This window comes from Trifolium pratense, linkage group LG6, assembly GCF_020283565.1.
Source record: "Trifolium pratense cultivar HEN17-A07 linkage group LG6, ARS_RC_1.1, whole genome shotgun sequence".
Lineage (NCBI taxonomy): Eukaryota > Viridiplantae > Streptophyta > Magnoliopsida > Fabales > Fabaceae > Trifolium > Trifolium pratense.
Window position 1 is genome coordinate 28,672,765 of NC_060064.1, and position 18,331 is coordinate 28,691,095.

The window sequence follows — 18,331 nt, forward strand, 5'->3', positions numbered from 1 at the left end:
TGGTCCACAGTGAAGGCAATCTACCGAGAAACAAATACAAGAGAGCAATCAGTATCTTGTGTTCTCAATCTGTTTTCTATTTGTATACGAGATAGGTATGTATTTGTCTTTAGCATCAAATGTTGGAAGGTTTCTTCAATTTAAACCACACAGCATGAACAAAGTTCAGTATCATTCACTACAGAACATTGATATCAACATTTTTAAGTATTTGGTGGAGAAGTAAACTACTTACAAGACATCAGTTTTCCTCATTCGCCTGCAGAGAAGCAGTTAAAGCCTCCAAATTGTCCATATGACATCTCGGGCACATGGATCTGTTCTGAAGCTCCTCACCAAGTGAACTGTATGTTGCTTCTAATTTAGAAGACAGCTTGTTTCCAGTTAAGGAAATAGTTTCTCTTATGATGCTAATCAATTAAATATTTTATCAACTTTAAAAACAAATGTAAGTTGTACTGAAATATATTTGAGTCGGGTTATACAGCAGAAGCATACTTTCTCTATTGCAATTAAACTTAAAAAATTAATTTAATTTCTTCTTTTTGTGTCTGTTTTCATTACTTTGATGAAACTAAGGATGCCAAAAGTCTAGAGTAGTGAACATTTGGATTTTGGCAGGTTAGATTATTGCATTGATCTTTTTCAATAAAAAATAAAAAGCATGCATTCATCAAAATTCTCCTTAATTTCTAGACTTACAATTGAAAATGAAACATGCCTAGAAAGCAGCTGATCGAACAAAAAGATTTTACGCGCGATTGAACCATACTCATTAAAATAATAAGTATTTTTACGTGTTGGACCTGTCTTACTACATTTGTATGTTGATGTGATTGGGATTCTACTTCTCTGTTAGTGGAATTATTTCCAAGATTTCAAGTTGTACCTATGAGACTATAAAAACAACTGCATCAATTTTATACTTAAAAGGATATATGGTGAGATCCTGCAATTCTTTAGTTTCTGAGACTATCATATTCATTAAAGACACCTTTCTTTCACAATCACTCAATTCACGCTGGACCTGCAGCAGGTCCTCCTCACCATGAGTTTATATAGAAATTAATATATGATAAATAAAGAACCTTGACTGTATAGCATTTGCAATTTGAACTTACGTTCTTATAAATTTCCTGTTGAGCTTGGAATTCATCATCCTCTTTCGTTGTTTGAGATAGTATCTCCGAAAGCCTACTTTCAAGAACCCCTAGAGCAGCATCAGCGTCATTTTCTTTCATAGTTACTGGTGCTGGATCTGAAACAAGTTAAAAGTCTATCTTAATACTGTATGAGAAAAAAGAAAGTTAAAACTCAAATATAGAAGAGTAAAGCAAGAATATGATCACAAGCACCTCATGCAGAGCTAAAATAAAATTATGCAGAGAAAGATCTGAACAGCTTGAAGGAAACCTCAGCACTAATGAATAAATAATCACGATTTACAATATCTAATATCAGGAAGCTAGAAATCAAGAAAACTACGACCTTAGGAAAATAGTAAAAATCAAATATGAATTATTAATAGAAAATATACAGACATGAAGTAGATATTAGAATTAGTGATTATTGCTTAGATATTAACAGAATATTATATAGATAGACTATAAAGAGATATGGATAAAAGATAAAGGATATCATGTGTAGCTCAAGATCAGATTTTGGAAGGAGATCTCACACTCTAAACATACATCTAGGAGCTTATATATGTTCTTTTTCTTCCCAACTAGGGTTCATCGCTAATTCAGGCTAATATAGATCTAAATTAGTTCAGATGTCATACCAAGAGATACCAAGATAAAAGGTCAAGATTTTTCGAAATAACTGTACAATGCAATTGTTTGTATTTCTGAGTTCAGTTCAAGTTGCAAATGTCATGAGGAATGATTAACAATCCTATAAAACACTGGGTATTTCTGAGTTCTATTGTTTGTATTTCTGAGTTCAGTTCAAGTTTCAGTTCAAGCATTTGCTAAAGATGTGAGTCAAAGGAGATATTCTGACAAATTAACTTTGTTCCTTTCTGTGTACTTCTGAGTTTGGTTCACAGTTTCCTGACAATACCCTTTGTCCTTTTGTTGAAAAATGCATGATTAGTGTTCCGGAATGGGCCAATCTCAATCCATTTGTGTTCCGGAATGGGCCAATCTCAATCCAGTAACGGACACGCCCTAGAGGCACACTCAAGCGGGTCAGGTGATCATATCAGGACCGTGCGATGAAGATCACATCATGATCTGTCTACAGCTGTCCATTTAGGGTTTTGAGGTCCTAAAACCCCAATCATCTCTTACATGAATGTGAATCGTGATCACTGAATTCACCGGAGCTGCCTGTTATACTGAGGAATTCACAGGACATTCTCCGGTTGTGAGTTGTGACAAAATTCGCTGATTGTTGTTCATTACTGAGTTTCATGGCTACCATAAGAGGATTAGTAAGTGAGAGACAGACAGTGAGTGAGATTTGAAACCTGAGAATCTAATTTCAGTCTACTGATTCAATTATGTTTAGGGGTTTATATAATTACCTAATAGGAAAGGTTCTGGAGTGTTCTAATTCCAAAAACAGTAACAGCTAACTATAAGTCTATAACTGACCAAGACTAACACCGAACCGAGTCTGTTAGCAGACTTGGTAAAGCAGAGCTAGCAGTGCCACCTGCTCGACCTAACAAGCTGAACTAGTTATGCTATGACAACAGTACTTCAAATGCATAGTTACAAATATATTTTAACAGGATACTGCAATAATATTGTGGTGCTAACAAACATGCATCAAAAGATCAACATAAAACTTGGAGTGTTATTTAATTTTTAATATTTGTTAAGGTCAATAAAATCAGAATCAGAAAACATATACTTCATAATCTTGTCCAACCAAATTAAATGCAGCTTTTTTTAATCCAAAACTGGAAGTGCAAAGGCATCACTATGGATTACAATGCACTTTGTCAGAAGGATTGAAGAAAAGAAGTAAAATGTAATCTCCTCATGTAACACAAGTATCCTCTAGTTCTTTTCTTCTCAAGACCTCCTAATTTTATTAACATTAAGCATAGGAAGAAAATTATCATCTAAAACAGTGGGAAGAATGATAGAACCTGCACAAGCTGCATATTCTACTGCATCAATGTCACAAGTAACCATACTCTCCTGAAATTTCCTGTATTAAATGAAGATCAGTAAATTTTGTAAGGTTCTGAAAGCAGATGCTGTAATGGTACACTTTAAAGCTGATGAATTGAATATTAAATAAGAGACTAGGTGCAAGATAATGAATGAGAGTCATCAGATAAGATTGAGGATTTTCAAGAATGCCTCATGTATGGACAAGTTTTTTATATGGCTAGATTTTACCAGATATGCAATAGTGGGAGGATTTTTACATGTTATAACAACCTCAAAGAACTTGTCCCATAAAAGTGAACATATTCGGCTGTAAACAGCCTAATCAAAAGAAAAGCTAGTAGAATGTTGCTAACATAAAGACAGACTCACGATACAATCTAATTTGAAAATTAGTAGTTCTGAAAATTTAAATAAATAATGTCCAACCAACCCCACCAAGAATCAGCAACATGGATTCAGATTTCATAAGGTAATAAAAAGAACAGGGACAAACATGAAGCACAAATAAAAGCCTTGTATACACTATAGCTATAATATAATCTGACTTTCAAAAGCAATAACTGCTATTTCATTTATGTGCCGAACAATGATTAGGAAGAGTGTGCATATTTTTTTCATCAACGAGACGAACCTTATTTTGGCATTCAGGTCAAGCATGTTGCGGATGAATAGATCACTGTAAAAATGGAAAAAAGTCTTAACAAACATGCTAGACTTGTTGTTTCCAAAATGAATGGCACAGGCGAGACGCGAGTCATTACCGTAAAGTTGCTTCTTCATTCTTTGAACATGAAAGCACAATAACAGAAGATACATGAATGAATAAGACATTTGTAACTTAAATAGCATAGGAATTGAAATTTCAAAGGAAAAGAGGAATTTTGTGTCTGTGAATGAATATTCACCTTGAGAGTTTCCAGATCAGATTCCACAACAGACATATCATTCTGAATTAGAGATACCCTTGCCTGCAATTGATCACCTTTTCAAGTTCAACAGATTGATACTTAAAGCAACAAACCATTACGACAAAATGAAAATAGGAACTTGTAAAGTTGTAATGCACTACAACAAAATGTAGATTTAGCCTCAAAAAATTAGCATCGGCCTCAAATCTAACGCGTAAGGCTCTACAACATAATGTAGATTTAGCATCAGAAAAGTTAGCGTCAACCTCAATAATTAACTTATGGTTCACCACAACATAATGTAGATTTAGTTTCGAAAAATTAGGCTCGGCTCGACCTCAACTCTGAAGCTAATAATAATTAACCTAAAATAGACTAAAACAAAATATAGATTTAGCTTACAAAAATTAGCATCTGATTCAACTTAGATGCTACTAATAATTAACTCATAATGCACTATAACATATGTAATCAACATATAAATAAGCAATTAGAACACTTAATTGTAACTAACAATTGAATTAACTAACCTCTAGGGTTTGAACTGAAGCTTCACTCAAAAACAAATGAAGTTCAAAGCCTTTAAGTTCCTGTTCAACAAGTTCTTTGCAGCGTTTGGATTTTTCAAGTTCCGCATTAGCATCGCTTAATTCTGATTTAAGTGTTTCGAATTGCTTTCTCAGAGTAACTACTCTTCGTTCTTCGCAATTCAAGGAAAGGAATCAGAAACATTGTTTGAAATGAAAATTGAATCTATGAAAAAATGTGAGAAATAAATTCTGAAGGATCAAACCATAACCGTACCTCCTTGAGATTTCTCGGTGGCGAAATTGCGAATGATGCTTAGAAGTTGTTTCTGCGGATCGTTTCCCGTTCCCGCCATAACTGGTCGTTTCTACCGCTTCTTGAGCAAACTTCAGCTTATTTATACGATAAAAAATACTCATTTGATAAAACTTTTTCTCTCTCATAAGTTTTTAAATTATTTTTACCGGCTTATAATCTATTTTGATAAGTTAATTTAATTAGTTTAAAGCTTATAGCTTATTATTTTTTATTTTAATTTTATCGCTGCTATCTTGATTAAAAAATTAAATATTAATTTTTTTTTATGTTATTTCATATTTATAAAATGGTTCAGCAGATAATTTTACTAAAAACTATAAATTCTCCCGCTATAAACTATCTTATTAGTTATCCACAATTTTTTATTAAACAGAGTTGTTGGGTTTTTGAGATTGGCTAAAATTTTGCAAAAGCCAACCAGCCAGATGCTGGATCGCGATGCTGTAGCATCATCGTACAGCATCCTGATACTCTGTTTTGCGCAGAATTTCTTTTTCAAATCAAAGGAAGATTTAAGTCGTTTTTATATTTAAGCACGTGCGACTATTCAAGACGTGGCTTGTTCTACAAGTTTTCCTGAAGGCGGTTTGAGAATTGTTATTGAAAACAAAAATATAACTTGTTATATTTTTGAAAATAATAATTCACGTTTTTTTTGTTTGGTACAACATGAGTTATATTTCTGAAAATAATTTAGGGTTTGCCACAATTCCTACAGCTGTATTTTTCTGAAGACCCAGCAAGCCCATCAAGACAATTGAAGACTATAAATATGTGAAGCCTCAAGCTATTCTATTCATGTATTCTAAACCGTGTTGTTTACAAAGTGTGAGTTTTTAAGGTTTAGAGTTTGTGTCTTTTGTCAGCCTTTCTTGTGTCAATTTGATGCAAGTTTAGGACTGTGTTTTGGTTGTTAATTGTAAGCTACTCCTAAGCTTTGAAGCACGGAGTTAGCGTGTGTGATTCACTCAAAAGCTTTTAAGCAAGAGTGTGGTCTAGTTTTTAGGAGAGTGTCTCCATCTTGATTATTATTATTGACAGCAACATGGTACGTGTTGTTAGAGGGAATTTGGGACGGGGTCTCATTATCTAAGAGGTTCTTAGGTAGGATTGCACGGGTAGTGTCTAGGTGATAAGTCAAGTACCGGGTGTTGGTCGAGGGCTTTGAACTAGAGCTATTATAGTGGATTCATTCCTGGATTGGTATCCCCCAGAGTAGGTGACGTTGCACTGAACTGGGTTAACAATTATCTGCGTTATTTATTGTTCTGCAATTTATTTATTTATTTACTGTGTTCTGCGACTGTCTTGCTGCAATATATGCTATAGCATCCTGTGCAGCATTGTGTTCACTGCGTGCCAGATTTCAATTGGCATCAGAGCAGGCACCCTTTCTGGTTATAGGGTGAGCTCCAGGGAGAATGTCTGGCAACATGGACAAAGAAGGAGGGCTTGTAAGCAGACCACCGCTTCTAGTTGGTGTCTCCAACTATGATTATTGGAAATCACGCATGATTGCTTTCCTAAAATCTATGGATAGCAAAACTTGGAAAGCTGTTCTGAAAGGATGGGACCCCCCTGTGGTCATGGACAAGGATGGAAAGCCAACACTTGAACTAAAAGCTGAGGAGGACTGGTCTAAAGAAGAAGATGAGCTTGCTTTGGGAAACTCAAAAGCATTATATGCATTATACAATGGGGTAGACAAACACATTTTCAAACTGATCAAAAAATGTGTCTCAGCCAAGGAAGCATGGAAGATTCTTGAAACTGTTCATGAAGGTACTCCTCAGGTAAAAATGTCCAAATTACAGATCCTTACTACTCACTTTGAAAATTTACGTATGAAGGATGAGGAAACAATTCAAGATTTTCATATGACTATTCTAGATTATGATAATCAATTTGATGCTTTGGGGGAGAAAATTCCCGAAGAAAAGTTAGTAAGAAAATTGCTCAGATCTCTTCCAAAGAAATTTGATATGAAAGTCACAGCTATGGAAGAAGCCAAAAACATATCTCAGATGAAGCTGGATGAACTGGTTGGATCACTCCAAACTTATGAAAGTGTTGTAAATGGAAGAAGTGAAAAGAAAAATAAGAGCATTGCTTTTTCATCCAAAAATGATGAAGAAGATCTAGAAGAGGATGAAGAATCTAATGAAAGTATCTCTGAAGCTATGGAGTTGCTGGGAAAACAGTTCAACAAAGTTCTAAAACAAATGGACAAAAGACCCAGACCAAATTCTAAGAATGATGCTCCAGGCACTATGCGCAGCATTGTGAATCAAGGAAAACCTAAAAGTGATGAAAGGTCAAGCTTAAACAAGAATATTCAATGTCACGAATGCGAGGGATATGGTCACATCAGACCTGAATGTCCAACATATCAGAAAAGAACGAAGAAAGGACTAACTGTCAGTTGGTCTGATGATGATGACTCAGAAGATGATACAGCATCTGTGACTGCCAAACATATCTCAGTCTTAACAGGTACTATTACATCTGATACAGAATCTTGTGATGGAGAGGTAACCTACGAAGAACTTGCTGATTCTTACAGAGAACTCTGCCTCAAGAGTGGAGAAATATGCAAAGTCATTGAGAAACAAAAGGTAACCATCAATCAATTGAAGGAAGAAAAAGTTGAAAATATATCAAAGATGGATGAGCTCCAGAAGAAGGTAAATTATCTATCCTCTGATCTTGATGAAGCTAAGGAAGTCATTGAAAAATTAAATGCTGACATTTGGCGTTTGAGAAAATTCTCTGACATGTTGTATAAAGATGATGATCATCTTGATAAACTTCATAAAGCTGATGGTCAACTAGAAGAAATCTTAGAGAAAAATGTTCTAAAGCCTAAACATATTGGGCTTAGTTATGAGAATGTCAACAAACACAAAGGTTACAGCCCAGATCTCACGTACATGCATCCAAAAGAAACTCATAAGCGAAAGATGCCTCAACAGATGCTACAACATCATAAGCAGCATCCCTTGTCAAAAAACAAAAGAAAACATCACTCTTGGATATGTCACTACTGTGGCAGAAAAGGGCATATAAGACCTTTTTGTTACAAATTGTTTGGATACCCTAACAGGCATCATCAGCCTAAACCAGTTTCCACAACTGCCTCCACTCAACAAGAATGGAAACCTAAAGGTAAGAATGTGAAGACCAGTGATGATACTCAACTTGAGAAGAAGATTACTGCTCTGATTGCTCGCACATCACTTAGAGCTTCATCAAGGGAAGACTGGTATTTTGATAGTGGTTGTTCAAGACACATGACCGGAATTGAAAAATTTCTTGTTGATTTAAAGTCTTACTCAACTAGTTTTGTAACTTGTGGTAATGGTACTAAAGGAGAAATTGTTGGTATAGGGGAGCTCAACAGTAATAGCTTGCCTAAACTAAGCAATGTGTTGTTAGTAAAAGGATTGACTGCAAATTTAATAAGCATCAGTCAATTATGCGACCAAGGGATGAAGGTAAACTTCACCAAGTCTGAATGTTTGGTTACAAATGATGAGGGTGAAATTTTGATGAGGGGCGTCAGATCAAAAGACAACTGCTACTTATGGGTTCCCCAAGAAGAGGCAAATGTGTCGACATGCTTAATCACGAAAGAAGATGAAATAAAATTGTGGCACCAGAAACTTGGTCATCTAAACCTAAGAAGCATTTGTGGTGAATGTCAAATTGGAAAACAAACCAAGAAGCCACATCCAAAGCTGCAGCATCTTACCACTACCAGAGTTCTTGAGCTTCTACACATGGATTTGATGGAACCTATGCAAACTGAAAGCTTAGGAGGAAAAAGGTATGCCTATGTTGTTGTAAATGATTTCTCTAGATATACCTGGATAAATGCTATGCAAGAAGAGCTAAATCAGTTCAAGAAGAATGAAGTTTGGGACTTAGTTCCTAGACCAGAAACTACTAATGTGATTGGTACCAAGTGGGTCTACAAGAACAAGTCTGCTATGCTAGAGGGGTATTGTGATGCTGATTGGGCAGGTTGTGCAGATGATAGAAAAGGCACCTCAGGAGCTTGTTTCTTTTTAGGCAACAATCTAATATCTTGGTTCAGCAAGAAACAGAACTGTGTGTCTTTACCTACAGCTGAAGCTGAGTACATAGCTGCTGGTAGTAGCTGCTCCCAACTATTATGGATGAAACAAATGTTGCTGGAGTACAATGTGGTACAAGATGCTATGGCATTGTACTGTGACAATCTTAGTGCCATCAATATTTCAAAGAATCCTATCCAACATAGCAGGACGAAGCATATTGATATTAGGCACCATTTTATTAGAGATCTAGTTGAAGAAGGTATAGTGACTCTTGAGCATATTGCCACTGAAGAACAGCTGGCTGATATTTTTACTAAGGCTCTAGATGCGGTCCAATTTGAAAAATTGCGAGGCAAACTTGGTGTTTGCCTATCTGAAGAGTTATAGCAATTATTGCAAGTGTGGCGTGCAGTTTTCCCTTCAATTTATGTAGTAATGCACGCTGTTATGGGTAATGTTGAAACATCTGAAGATTTGCTAAGAATTGTGTGTTTGTTGATGATAAGGATGTTTCTTGTGGTGAGAAAGTATTTGTCAGAGAAAGTTATGTGGTGTTCCCCCCTGCTGTGTTTAACATTTGTTGGTAATGATATTAGCGCTCCAACTGAGGTCAAAGATGACTTTGTGTTGGAACATGTCAAGAAGAGTGTTCCTGAGAAAGATGCTGCACATGATGCTACAACATCTGCAGCACGGGAAAATTTGGATAACATCGTGATACCCGAGTCTCCAGACGATGTTATTGTTCCTGACAAAGAAAAGGGTTCTGAAGCAACTACTACTGATAATGTTTTTGTTCATGATATCTATGTGATCCCTTATGTTGATGATAGTGGTAAAACTATGTTTGTTCCTTTGAATGTTGATGAATCTGCTGAGAAAGATTCAAATGTTATTTATGTGGACAATCTCAACCTTACTGAGAGGACTCCTGCTTCTAGTACTAGGAGGTTAAGGAGCAATGCTGGTAAAGGTGTAGCTGTTTCTAATGTTCCTGTCAAGACGGCCAAGGAAAAGAAAATCTATGGTCTTAAAAGACAGTGGAGTAAGATTACTGGGCCCTCTGAGCCAAAGAAGAAGCTTTTGATGAGGAAGACTATTTCCTCTAGTGATTCAGAGTTTGAGGAAGACCAACATGCTACTGCATCGCCTGCAGCATCCTCAAAGAAGTCTGTGAAGAAAAAGAGGATCCCTCAAGATGTATCCCCTGTACCCATTGACAACATTTCCTTTCATCGTTTTGAAAATGTTGACAGGTGGAAATTTGTGATAAAAAGAAGGCTTGCTGTGGAAAGGAATTTAAGTGAATTTTTTTTTTTTCAATGCCAAAAGCTTGTTGATTTGATTAATGCAGCTGGATTGATGAAAACTGCAACTGGGCTCCAACTACTCATTCCAATACTGTGGCTACAGGTTTGGCTAGGTTTATATATGTTGTAGGGACCAGATCACCTTTTGACTTTGGTTCTTATGTTCTTTGATGAAACTATTCTGGATGTTAAGTCATGTGCTGTGAAGATGCCTATAGCCTTTCCTACACTGATGTGTGATATTATTCTAGCTCAACATCCTGGCATCTGTACTAAGGTTGATCTGCCTAGCAAGAGAGGTTGTGATTTGTCTTTTGATTTTAAACTGTTTGAGGGTACACATGCTGTAGACTGTGCTGCATCATCTGTCAACCAGTCAAACTGATGTTTTGCCTAGGAAGCAAATGATTGTTGACCTCAAGGTGTTTTCCAAAGTCAATCCTGGTGTTCTTGATGATAATGCAGGTAGTGATACTAAGGTAGAGGAGGAGGACTCTGACGCAAGTCCTTCTATGTGCCCTGCTTATGCTTTATTTGCATGTCCTTTTGGATTTTAATTTTGTGGGCTACGCCCTGATGCTCTCTGGATTGTAACATGCACAATCCATGTCTTTTGGCTCCGACACTCCAGGTTCTCTTTGCCATGATGGTCTGTAATATGCACTCTATGTTTCTCTATGCTCTGATAACTCTGTGGAAGTCTGTACTTTGCTCCTATTCTATGGTAATGATTTTAGTTGTCAGAATTTATGGCTAAAAAGGGGGAGTAATATCTGTGTGCATGATGTAATGAAAAATGTGTGCATGATGTGATGAAAAATGCTATAGCATCTAGTATAGCATGTCTGTTCTGTGTGATATGCAAGTTTTGAGGGGGAGTGAAGTTTATGCATATATTGAGGGGGAGTAGGTAGAATTTATTTTTCTACTACTTTTAATATGCATGCTTATATAGGAATTTATTTCTCCTATTCTCTGTGGCGCTGCTCAAATATTACGGAGTTTATTTCTCCTATCTTGAATCCACTATGTGAGAGTTTATTTCTCTCTGTCTGTACTTTGAGGCTAAGATGTGTTATGTTCCGCTGTTGCATGCCTCTGATGCTTACATGCTAGCTATCTTTTCATCTGATGAAATTTTACTCTCTTTCCTAGTTGTGTGCTTATGTTGACTTGAAGGAAAGTTTAAATAGCTTAGCATTGTTCTACTTTCCTTCCTAGTTGTGTGTTCATGTTGACTCGAAGGAAAGTCTAGACAGTATCCCTCTATGCACTGGCCTAAGGTTGTTTTAGCCAAAATTTGCCAAAGGGGGAGATTGTTGGGTTTTTGAGATTGGCTAAAATTTTGCAAAAGCCAACCAGCCAGATGCTGGATCGCGATGCTGTAGCATCATCGTACAGCATCCTGATACTCTGTTTTGCGCAGAATTTCTTTTTCAAATCAAAGGAAGATTTAAGTCGTTTTTATATTTAAGCACGTGCGACTATTCAAGACGTGGCTTGTTCTACAAGTTTTCCTGAAGGCGGTTTGAGAATTGTTATTGAAAACAAAAATATAACTTGTTATATTTTTGAAAATAATAATTCACGTTTTTTTTGTTTGGTACAACATGAGTTATATTTCTGAAAATAATTTAGGGTTTGCCACAATTCCTACAGCTGTATTTTTCTGAAGACCCAGCAAGCCCATCAAGACAATTGAAGACTATAAATATGTGAAGCCTCAAGCTATTCTATTCATGTATTCTAAACCGTGTTGTTTACAAAGTGTGAGTTTTTAAGGTTTAGAGTTTGTGTCTTTTGTCAGCCTTTCTTGTGTCAATTTGATGCAAGTTTAGGACTGTGTTTTGGTTGTTAATTGTAAGCTACTCCTAAGCTTTGAAGCACGGAGTTAGCGTGTGTGATTCACTCAAAAGCTTTTAAGCAAGAGTGTGGTCTAGTTTTTAGGAGAGTGTCTCCATCTTGATTATTATTATTGACAGCAACATGGTACGTGTTGTTAGAGGGAATTTGGGACGGGGTCTCATTATCTAAGAGGTTCTTAGGTAGGATTGCACGGGTAGTGTCTAGGTGATAAGTCAAGTACCGGGTGTTGGTCGAGGGCTTTGAACTAGAGCTATTATAGTGGATTCATTCCTGGATTGGTATCCCCCAGAGTAGGTGACGTTGCACTGAACTGGGTTAACAATTATCTGCGTTATTTATTGTTCTGCAATTTATTTATTTATTTACTGTGTTCTGCGACTGTCTTGCTGCAATATATGCTATAGCATCCTGTGCAGCATTGTGTTCACTGCGTGCCAGATTTCAAGAGTCATCTTGAAAATCAAAACAACCATTAATTTATATTTACAAATAACATATTTTATTAAAATAAGATATTTTATTCCAAATAGCACTAATTTGATTAAAATAATATAATTTGATGTAAGATTAAAATAAACTATTTGTTCTTACATTAAAATAATATTTAGATAAAGAAAAATAGACACGTTGATTTTTAAATTAAATAAATAAAGTACGCATTGGCAAAAAAAATAGTGTTTTTTGTAGGGCCAAAGCCAAAAAAAAATAGTTTATCGGTAAAAATAGACAGATTGTTGTACCAAAAGAATAAATAAAAAAATTAAGTATCCGATGGCAAAAAGGAAAATTCATTGATAAGCACATATATAATAAATATGAGTCGTTACTCACACTCACAAAAATAAATGACGTTGATTGACGTGATTATATTATTTTTGTTTTAAATTATTGGATTAGCATGAGTGCGACTAAAATATTACTGTATTTGCGTTTGTGCATATGTAAGTCTTCCTGCGGCAAAAAATCATCTCCAAACATCTGGTCTATTGGTAAATAGACAGATTTAAAATTCGAGAGTCATTATTAGGACTTAAGCATACGCAAAGAATTCAATCAAAAAGACTAATCTAATAGATGAAGAGACTCATGGTTTAAGTATCGCATCGAGTACTTTGATATACTCAATGTGAGACTCCTAACATTATCGCGCTCTTTAAGAATCGACGTTCACGACGGCTTTCACTCTATCGACACTAACCCAATGGTAACTCTTTCCTTTTCGACGGCATCACTCACCTATCAGTATTCGGTGGAGCACCTTAATTCAGCCTATAGGTAGCCTTTTTCGTGACACAACTCTCAATGAAAACACTAATTGTTAGGACTTACATAAAGCGAGCTCAACCCAAAAAACTAGTCCAATAAATGGGAGAGTCTCATGACTTAAGTATCACATTGAACACTTTAATATACTTCGATATATTTATAAATACTCTTTGTTCTTAAAAAAATTTCCATTAGATTTAGATTGGGACATAAACCTATCACACTAGATTTTTCTCAATAAAAAAAAGTACCCAATGACAAAAGCAAAGTTTCTTTTATTGAAAAGAATGACAATAACAAAGTTGATGATATAATATCCAAAATTTGCATTATTTTCTGAAAGTGATACAAACCCTCCAAAATGTCTATTTGGAAACCACACTCCACTACTTTCCTTTGTTGTCGAGTTGTGGTTACCATTTGTCGTCAAATTCTTCCTTATTCACACAAACACTACCATCATCACTAATTTATACCTTAACCTCACTCAAATTAACTTTACTCTTTGAAATAGCTTGTGAAATAATGGCTATAAGATATTGTTACAAAGATTTGGTTCCTTTTGGTGCTATGGTTACCATGGAATGCATCAACGTTGCCTTGAATACTCTCTTCAAAGCTGCTACCTTAAAAGGAATGAGTTATCATGTCTTTGTTGTTTATGCTTATGCTGTTGCTGCTTTTGTTCTTCTTCCTTCACCCTTTATCTCCAAAAGGTTAATTTCACATACAACAATTCAATCTTCACCTTTTATTTTTATTTTTTACATACAAATGTTAGTCGTTAATCTGCTAGAATACGAAAAATTTGTATGTAAGGATCGAATCCTGAACCTCTTATATAATATCAACTCATACCACTGGACTACACCTCTAGAGACAGATTTTTACGGCGCTTAATTTTGTATGTATGTTTCTTCTTTTTTGCAGATCAAGAGTGCTTCCTCCTCTGAGTAAACCCATAATGTACAAAATTGGTCTTCTTGGGGTGATCGGGTACAAACTTAAAGTTAATTGATTAATTAATTAATTTTTACAATTTTTTAGTGTTTATTTATTTTCAATTTTAGTGTTATGTTTTAATTTTTTTTAGTTTGATTGGTTGAAAATTGCAGAAGTTCATCTCAGATTATGGGGTATACAGGTATTAGTTTAAGTTCTCCCACTCTCTCTTCAGCAATTAGCAACTTGGTTCCAGCTTTTACCTTCTTGCTTGCCATCATTTTCAGGTTCCTACTCATTTTATTATTTTACTAATTATTTTATTAATTCTAAGTAATCCTCTTGTGCAAGCAAGCATGTTAGTTTAGTGTAACGAACAAGGAAAGTAAATTAAAATATAATACATTATTTGATTTTCATCCTATTAATTATTGATGGAATTTACATTTTTATTTTTGAAATAGTGAAGATGGGTCAAACGACTCATTAAATTTGTGAATTAACAAAAACATTTTCAAACTAACCAAAAACCAAAAACATAATTTAAATTCTTCAAAGATTTTGTTTACAAAGATTACATTCGTAATAATCTATCTAACTATCTTTTCAAATTGAAAAATGTTGATCAATAAATATTGACCTTGCGTGTGTGTGCCACACACATTGCTGGGACCATTTTGCCCAAAATATCTATGAATTTAAAAATGGTCCTAACTTCAAAATAATTGGTCAACACGTAATTAAAGGCTTTATTTATCTTTTTATCAAAAAAAAAAAAGCTTTATTTATCTCAAATTCTCAATATCCACAATGATGAGTTGAAAAGAACATTAAAAAATGAAAAAGATTAAAGAGTAGTACAATTGGGAAAAGAAAAATTACCCAAATTATTTTACTAGTAAAAACCAAGCTTTTGTTCTTACCTTCTTTACTACTAGTAGTCATATTAGGAAACCTTAGCTTTGTTTAGGACGATATTTCTGTCTACACATCACATGTAGATCATTTATTGTTTGATAAATACCACAACTAGATCCTAGTATATAGAAAGCACCAAGGTTGTTAGAATAGGACTACGACAATTCAATGAGTTGGTCACAGTTCACAGTTCCATCCCAAAAATTCACATACATGACCTTATAGAGCTTTGGAATTATATCTGTGTTGTATTTTCTTATCAAAAACAATTCTGCGGTCGAAATTTTTTCTCCTTTTCCATAATATAGTGGCACAGCCAGAAAAATTATAGAGCCTCAATAAAATTTCACATGTGACATAATATATAAATAGTCCAACAAAAAATTTCAGTTTTACCTTAAATTAACCCCTAAAAATTTCAGTTCTTCCCTAAACTAACCCCTAAAAATATTAAAAATTTTGGTCAGAACCCGGGCAACTGCCCAGGCTTGCTGGGCCTTGGCTCCGCCCTAATATACATCAGGAAAATAAAAGAAGATCAATATAGCATTAAGATCATATATTGTAACAACAATGAAGTTATTTACCTATCAGATTAATACATAAGAAGACAAAGAAATACCATGACATTAATTTGAATTTTTTCAATCTCAATCTCAAACTCTGCTATTCTATTGTATATTAATTCATTTTTCTTTTGTTTTAATTTATTTAAGGATGGAAAAGGTAGCTATAAGAAATTTAAGTAGTCAAGCAAAGGTGTTGGGAACCATAGTCTCAATATCAGGAGCATTTATAGTGACCCTCTACATAGGACCACCAATCATCATTGCACTCAGATCTTCCCTTCCACTTCATCAATCAATTAACACTCCAAAACCATCAGATCAAAATTGGGCCATTGGTGGCCTTTTATTGACAGCTGAGTATATTTTGGTTCCCTTATGGTACATTGTACAGGTACACATTTTTTGGTCACTGCATATATAGAAGTTTCTAACTAACAATTACATTGTCATTTTGATTCTTAAATATATGAAATGTTGCTAAAGTGTCTAAATGTATCAAAATTATAAAAATGTTGAGTTTGTTCAACTTCTGTCATTGACAAAATAACAGCTAACATTTATCATTACAAAAACAGAAGAATCAATCCGACTAAATGAGATGTTCGATGATTAAGTTGACTAACAAGATACACAGTTCAAATATTTTTGTAATTTTGATACTTAGGGACTATAGTGTCAGTGTCTTATATATTTAGGACCAAAATGACTGTTAAGAGTGTTTTTACTCTTCACCAAATCCAGGAAAAAACGGTGTTTTTTTCTCTATTCAAATGGGTAAATCCCGACGGTGGTTATCATTCACAAATTTTCTTTATAATCTATCTACAGGTACAAATCATGAAGGTGTACCCTGATGAACTAACAGTAATCTTCTATTACAACTTATGTGTAAGCATTATAGCTGCAATTGTAGGGGTGATTAGTGAGCCAAATGCAAGTGCTTGGAAAATAGGACTCGATACATCACTTGCATCCATCCTTTGCTCGGTAGGATTTGGAATATGATGCTGATAAGATATAATACAGGACTTTTATCTATGTTACATATACTAATTATTAATTTATACAATTCATATGTTTAGGGAATTTTTGGATCATTCTTGAACAATACAGTTCATGCATATGTACTACGTATAAAGGGGGCCGTATATGTTGCAATGTTCAAACCACTCTCAATTGTCATAGCTGTTGCAATGGGAGTTGTGTTCCTTGGTGATACTCTCCACCTTGGAAGGTACTATAATTTATGATACTACCTATGTTCCTAAATAACTATCTTCAGGCATAATGGTTAACCTCAAATGGTTAACGAGTTTGAAAAGGTCGAATCGTTCATATAGTATTTGAGTTTGATCTCTGACTAAAACAATTTTCAGTCAAACATTATTTCCCTCGTGACCGAACTAGATTAGTCGGTGTCAATTTATTCTTATAAATTGGAAGGTTAAAAAAAATAGCTAAATATACTCATGATATCCCTTCAACAGTTTCAAATTATTAAGTCAGTTCATCTATAAATTAGTAAATACAGACAGAAACATTGTTGTCAAAGAGATACAATTCAAAGATTTTGTTTGTTGGGTTGTTCAGTTTTTTAAGAATTCTTTTATGTTTTTTGCAGTTTAATTGGAGCAACAATAATATCAATTGGATTTTATACTGTAATGTGGGGTAAAGTAACAGAAGAGGTGATTGAAGATGTCCCTATCCACGAAACACCAACTACACAAAATGTTCCTCTCTTGCAAGGCTATAAAACTGAAGTTGAAAACAAGATGCATACAAGTGTATAAAGGAAATACAACTCTTAACATGTGTTGTAGCAGCAGAATATCTATGATCTAGGAGTACAATTCAACTGAATGAGAATAGCACCCTTTCATCATGTAGCAAACAACACAAATTAAACTTTCTACGGAGGAAGTCGCAACCTCTGCAAGTTGGAGGATCCAGTATATACAGATGTGGTTAAAGGCAAGGAGCTACATTGTTGTCTATTGTACAAAGGCATTTGGTGAAGGTTCTATAAATAGAACAACTCTAGATGCAGAAAAGACAACAAAATTCATTTGTTTCTGATTCTGCAAAAATGAAAACTCTAAATTGTTTCCTCTCTTCTCTTATGTGTAAATTAATTGAAGTTAGGGAACTGTTGTTTGTAAACTATCATTTCATGATATGATTTATATTGGATGTACGATTCATATCAAGGAACTACAAAGTATCATAGATGAGATTCAAGGGTACCTTATTGTAGTCAGTTTAGAGAAACTGGTGGAGGAGAATCAAATCTAATGCTTAGTGTTCATACATGCTTTCGAATAATATACTTTGTACAATCGTCTTCTTCATATCTATTCTATTTGTTGCAGCATATCCCCATCCCATACAAACCTTATGCAACACGGATCGGGTCCTAGCTCTCAAAGATCCCATTTAAAACACATCTATACCTTAAATAATTGTTCTAAAACATTATTGACCCCATTATTGATC

At 34.7% G+C, this 18,331-nt stretch overlaps 2 protein-coding genes across 5 annotated transcripts; one reads left to right on the forward strand and one right to left on the reverse strand.

The window, feature by feature from the left end:
- On the reverse strand, positions 1 to 4,994 carry LOC123893212. 4 transcript variants are annotated; one of them, XM_045943146.1, is made up of 10 exons: positions 4,844 to 4,994; positions 4,570 to 4,739; positions 4,037 to 4,099; positions 3,893 to 3,912; positions 3,763 to 3,807; positions 3,104 to 3,165; positions 1,089 to 1,258; positions 939 to 1,027; positions 236 to 374; positions 1 to 20 (listed from the first exon to the last, which is right to left on the reverse strand). In XM_045943146.1, the coding sequence occupies exons 1-9, from the start codon at positions 4,920 to 4,922 to the stop codon at positions 242 to 244; spliced, it is 831 nt and encodes a 276-aa protein (XP_045799102.1). In that variant the 5' UTR covers positions 4,923 to 4,994; the 3' UTR covers positions 1 to 20; positions 236 to 241. The 4 variants fall into 4 exon arrangements, with proteins under 4 accessions (XP_045799102.1, XP_045799101.1, XP_045799100.1 ...); XM_045943145.1 differs by lacking the exon at positions 1 to 20 and adding an exon at positions 28 to 133; XM_045943144.1 differs by lacking the exon at positions 1 to 20 and having other exon boundaries at positions 28 to 374.
- An 8,605-nt stretch (positions 4,995 to 13,599) lies between these two features.
- LOC123889187 (WAT1-related protein At3g28050-like) lies at positions 13,600 to 18,192 on the forward strand. The gene is made up of 7 exons (XM_045938409.1): positions 13,600 to 14,122; positions 14,337 to 14,402; positions 14,522 to 14,635; positions 15,983 to 16,226; positions 16,664 to 16,822; positions 16,918 to 17,069; positions 17,457 to 18,192. The coding sequence occupies exons 1-7, from the start codon at positions 13,932 to 13,934 to the stop codon at positions 17,626 to 17,628; spliced, it is 1,098 nt and encodes a 365-aa protein (XP_045794365.1). The 5' UTR covers positions 13,600 to 13,931; the 3' UTR covers positions 17,629 to 18,192.
- Positions 18,193 to 18,331: the final 139 nt, after the last annotated feature.

Coding starts and splice junctions, on each gene's coding strand:
- LOC123889187 (XM_045938409.1), top strand. CDS start 13,932: ATGGCTATAAGATATTGTTACAAAGATTTGGTTCCTTTTGGTGCTATG. Junction 14,636..15,982: donor TTGCTTGCCATCATTTTCAG/GTTCCTACTCAT, acceptor AATTTATTTAAG/GATGGAAAAGGTAGCTATAA. Junction 17,070..17,456: donor GATACTCTCCACCTTGGAAG/GTACTATAATTT, acceptor TGTTTTTTGCAG/TTTAATTGGAGCAACAATAA.
- LOC123893212 (XM_045943146.1), bottom strand. CDS start 4,922: ATGGCGGGAACGGGAAACGATCCGCAGAAACAACTTCTAAGCATCATT. Junction 4,100..4,569: donor CTTCAGTTCAAACCCTAGAG/GTTAGTTAATTC, acceptor GATCAATTGCAG/GCAAGGGTATCTCTAATTCA. Junction 3,913..4,036: donor CTGATCTGGAAACTCTCAAG/GTGAATATTCAT, acceptor TCATGTTCAAAG/AATGAAGAAGCAACTTTACG.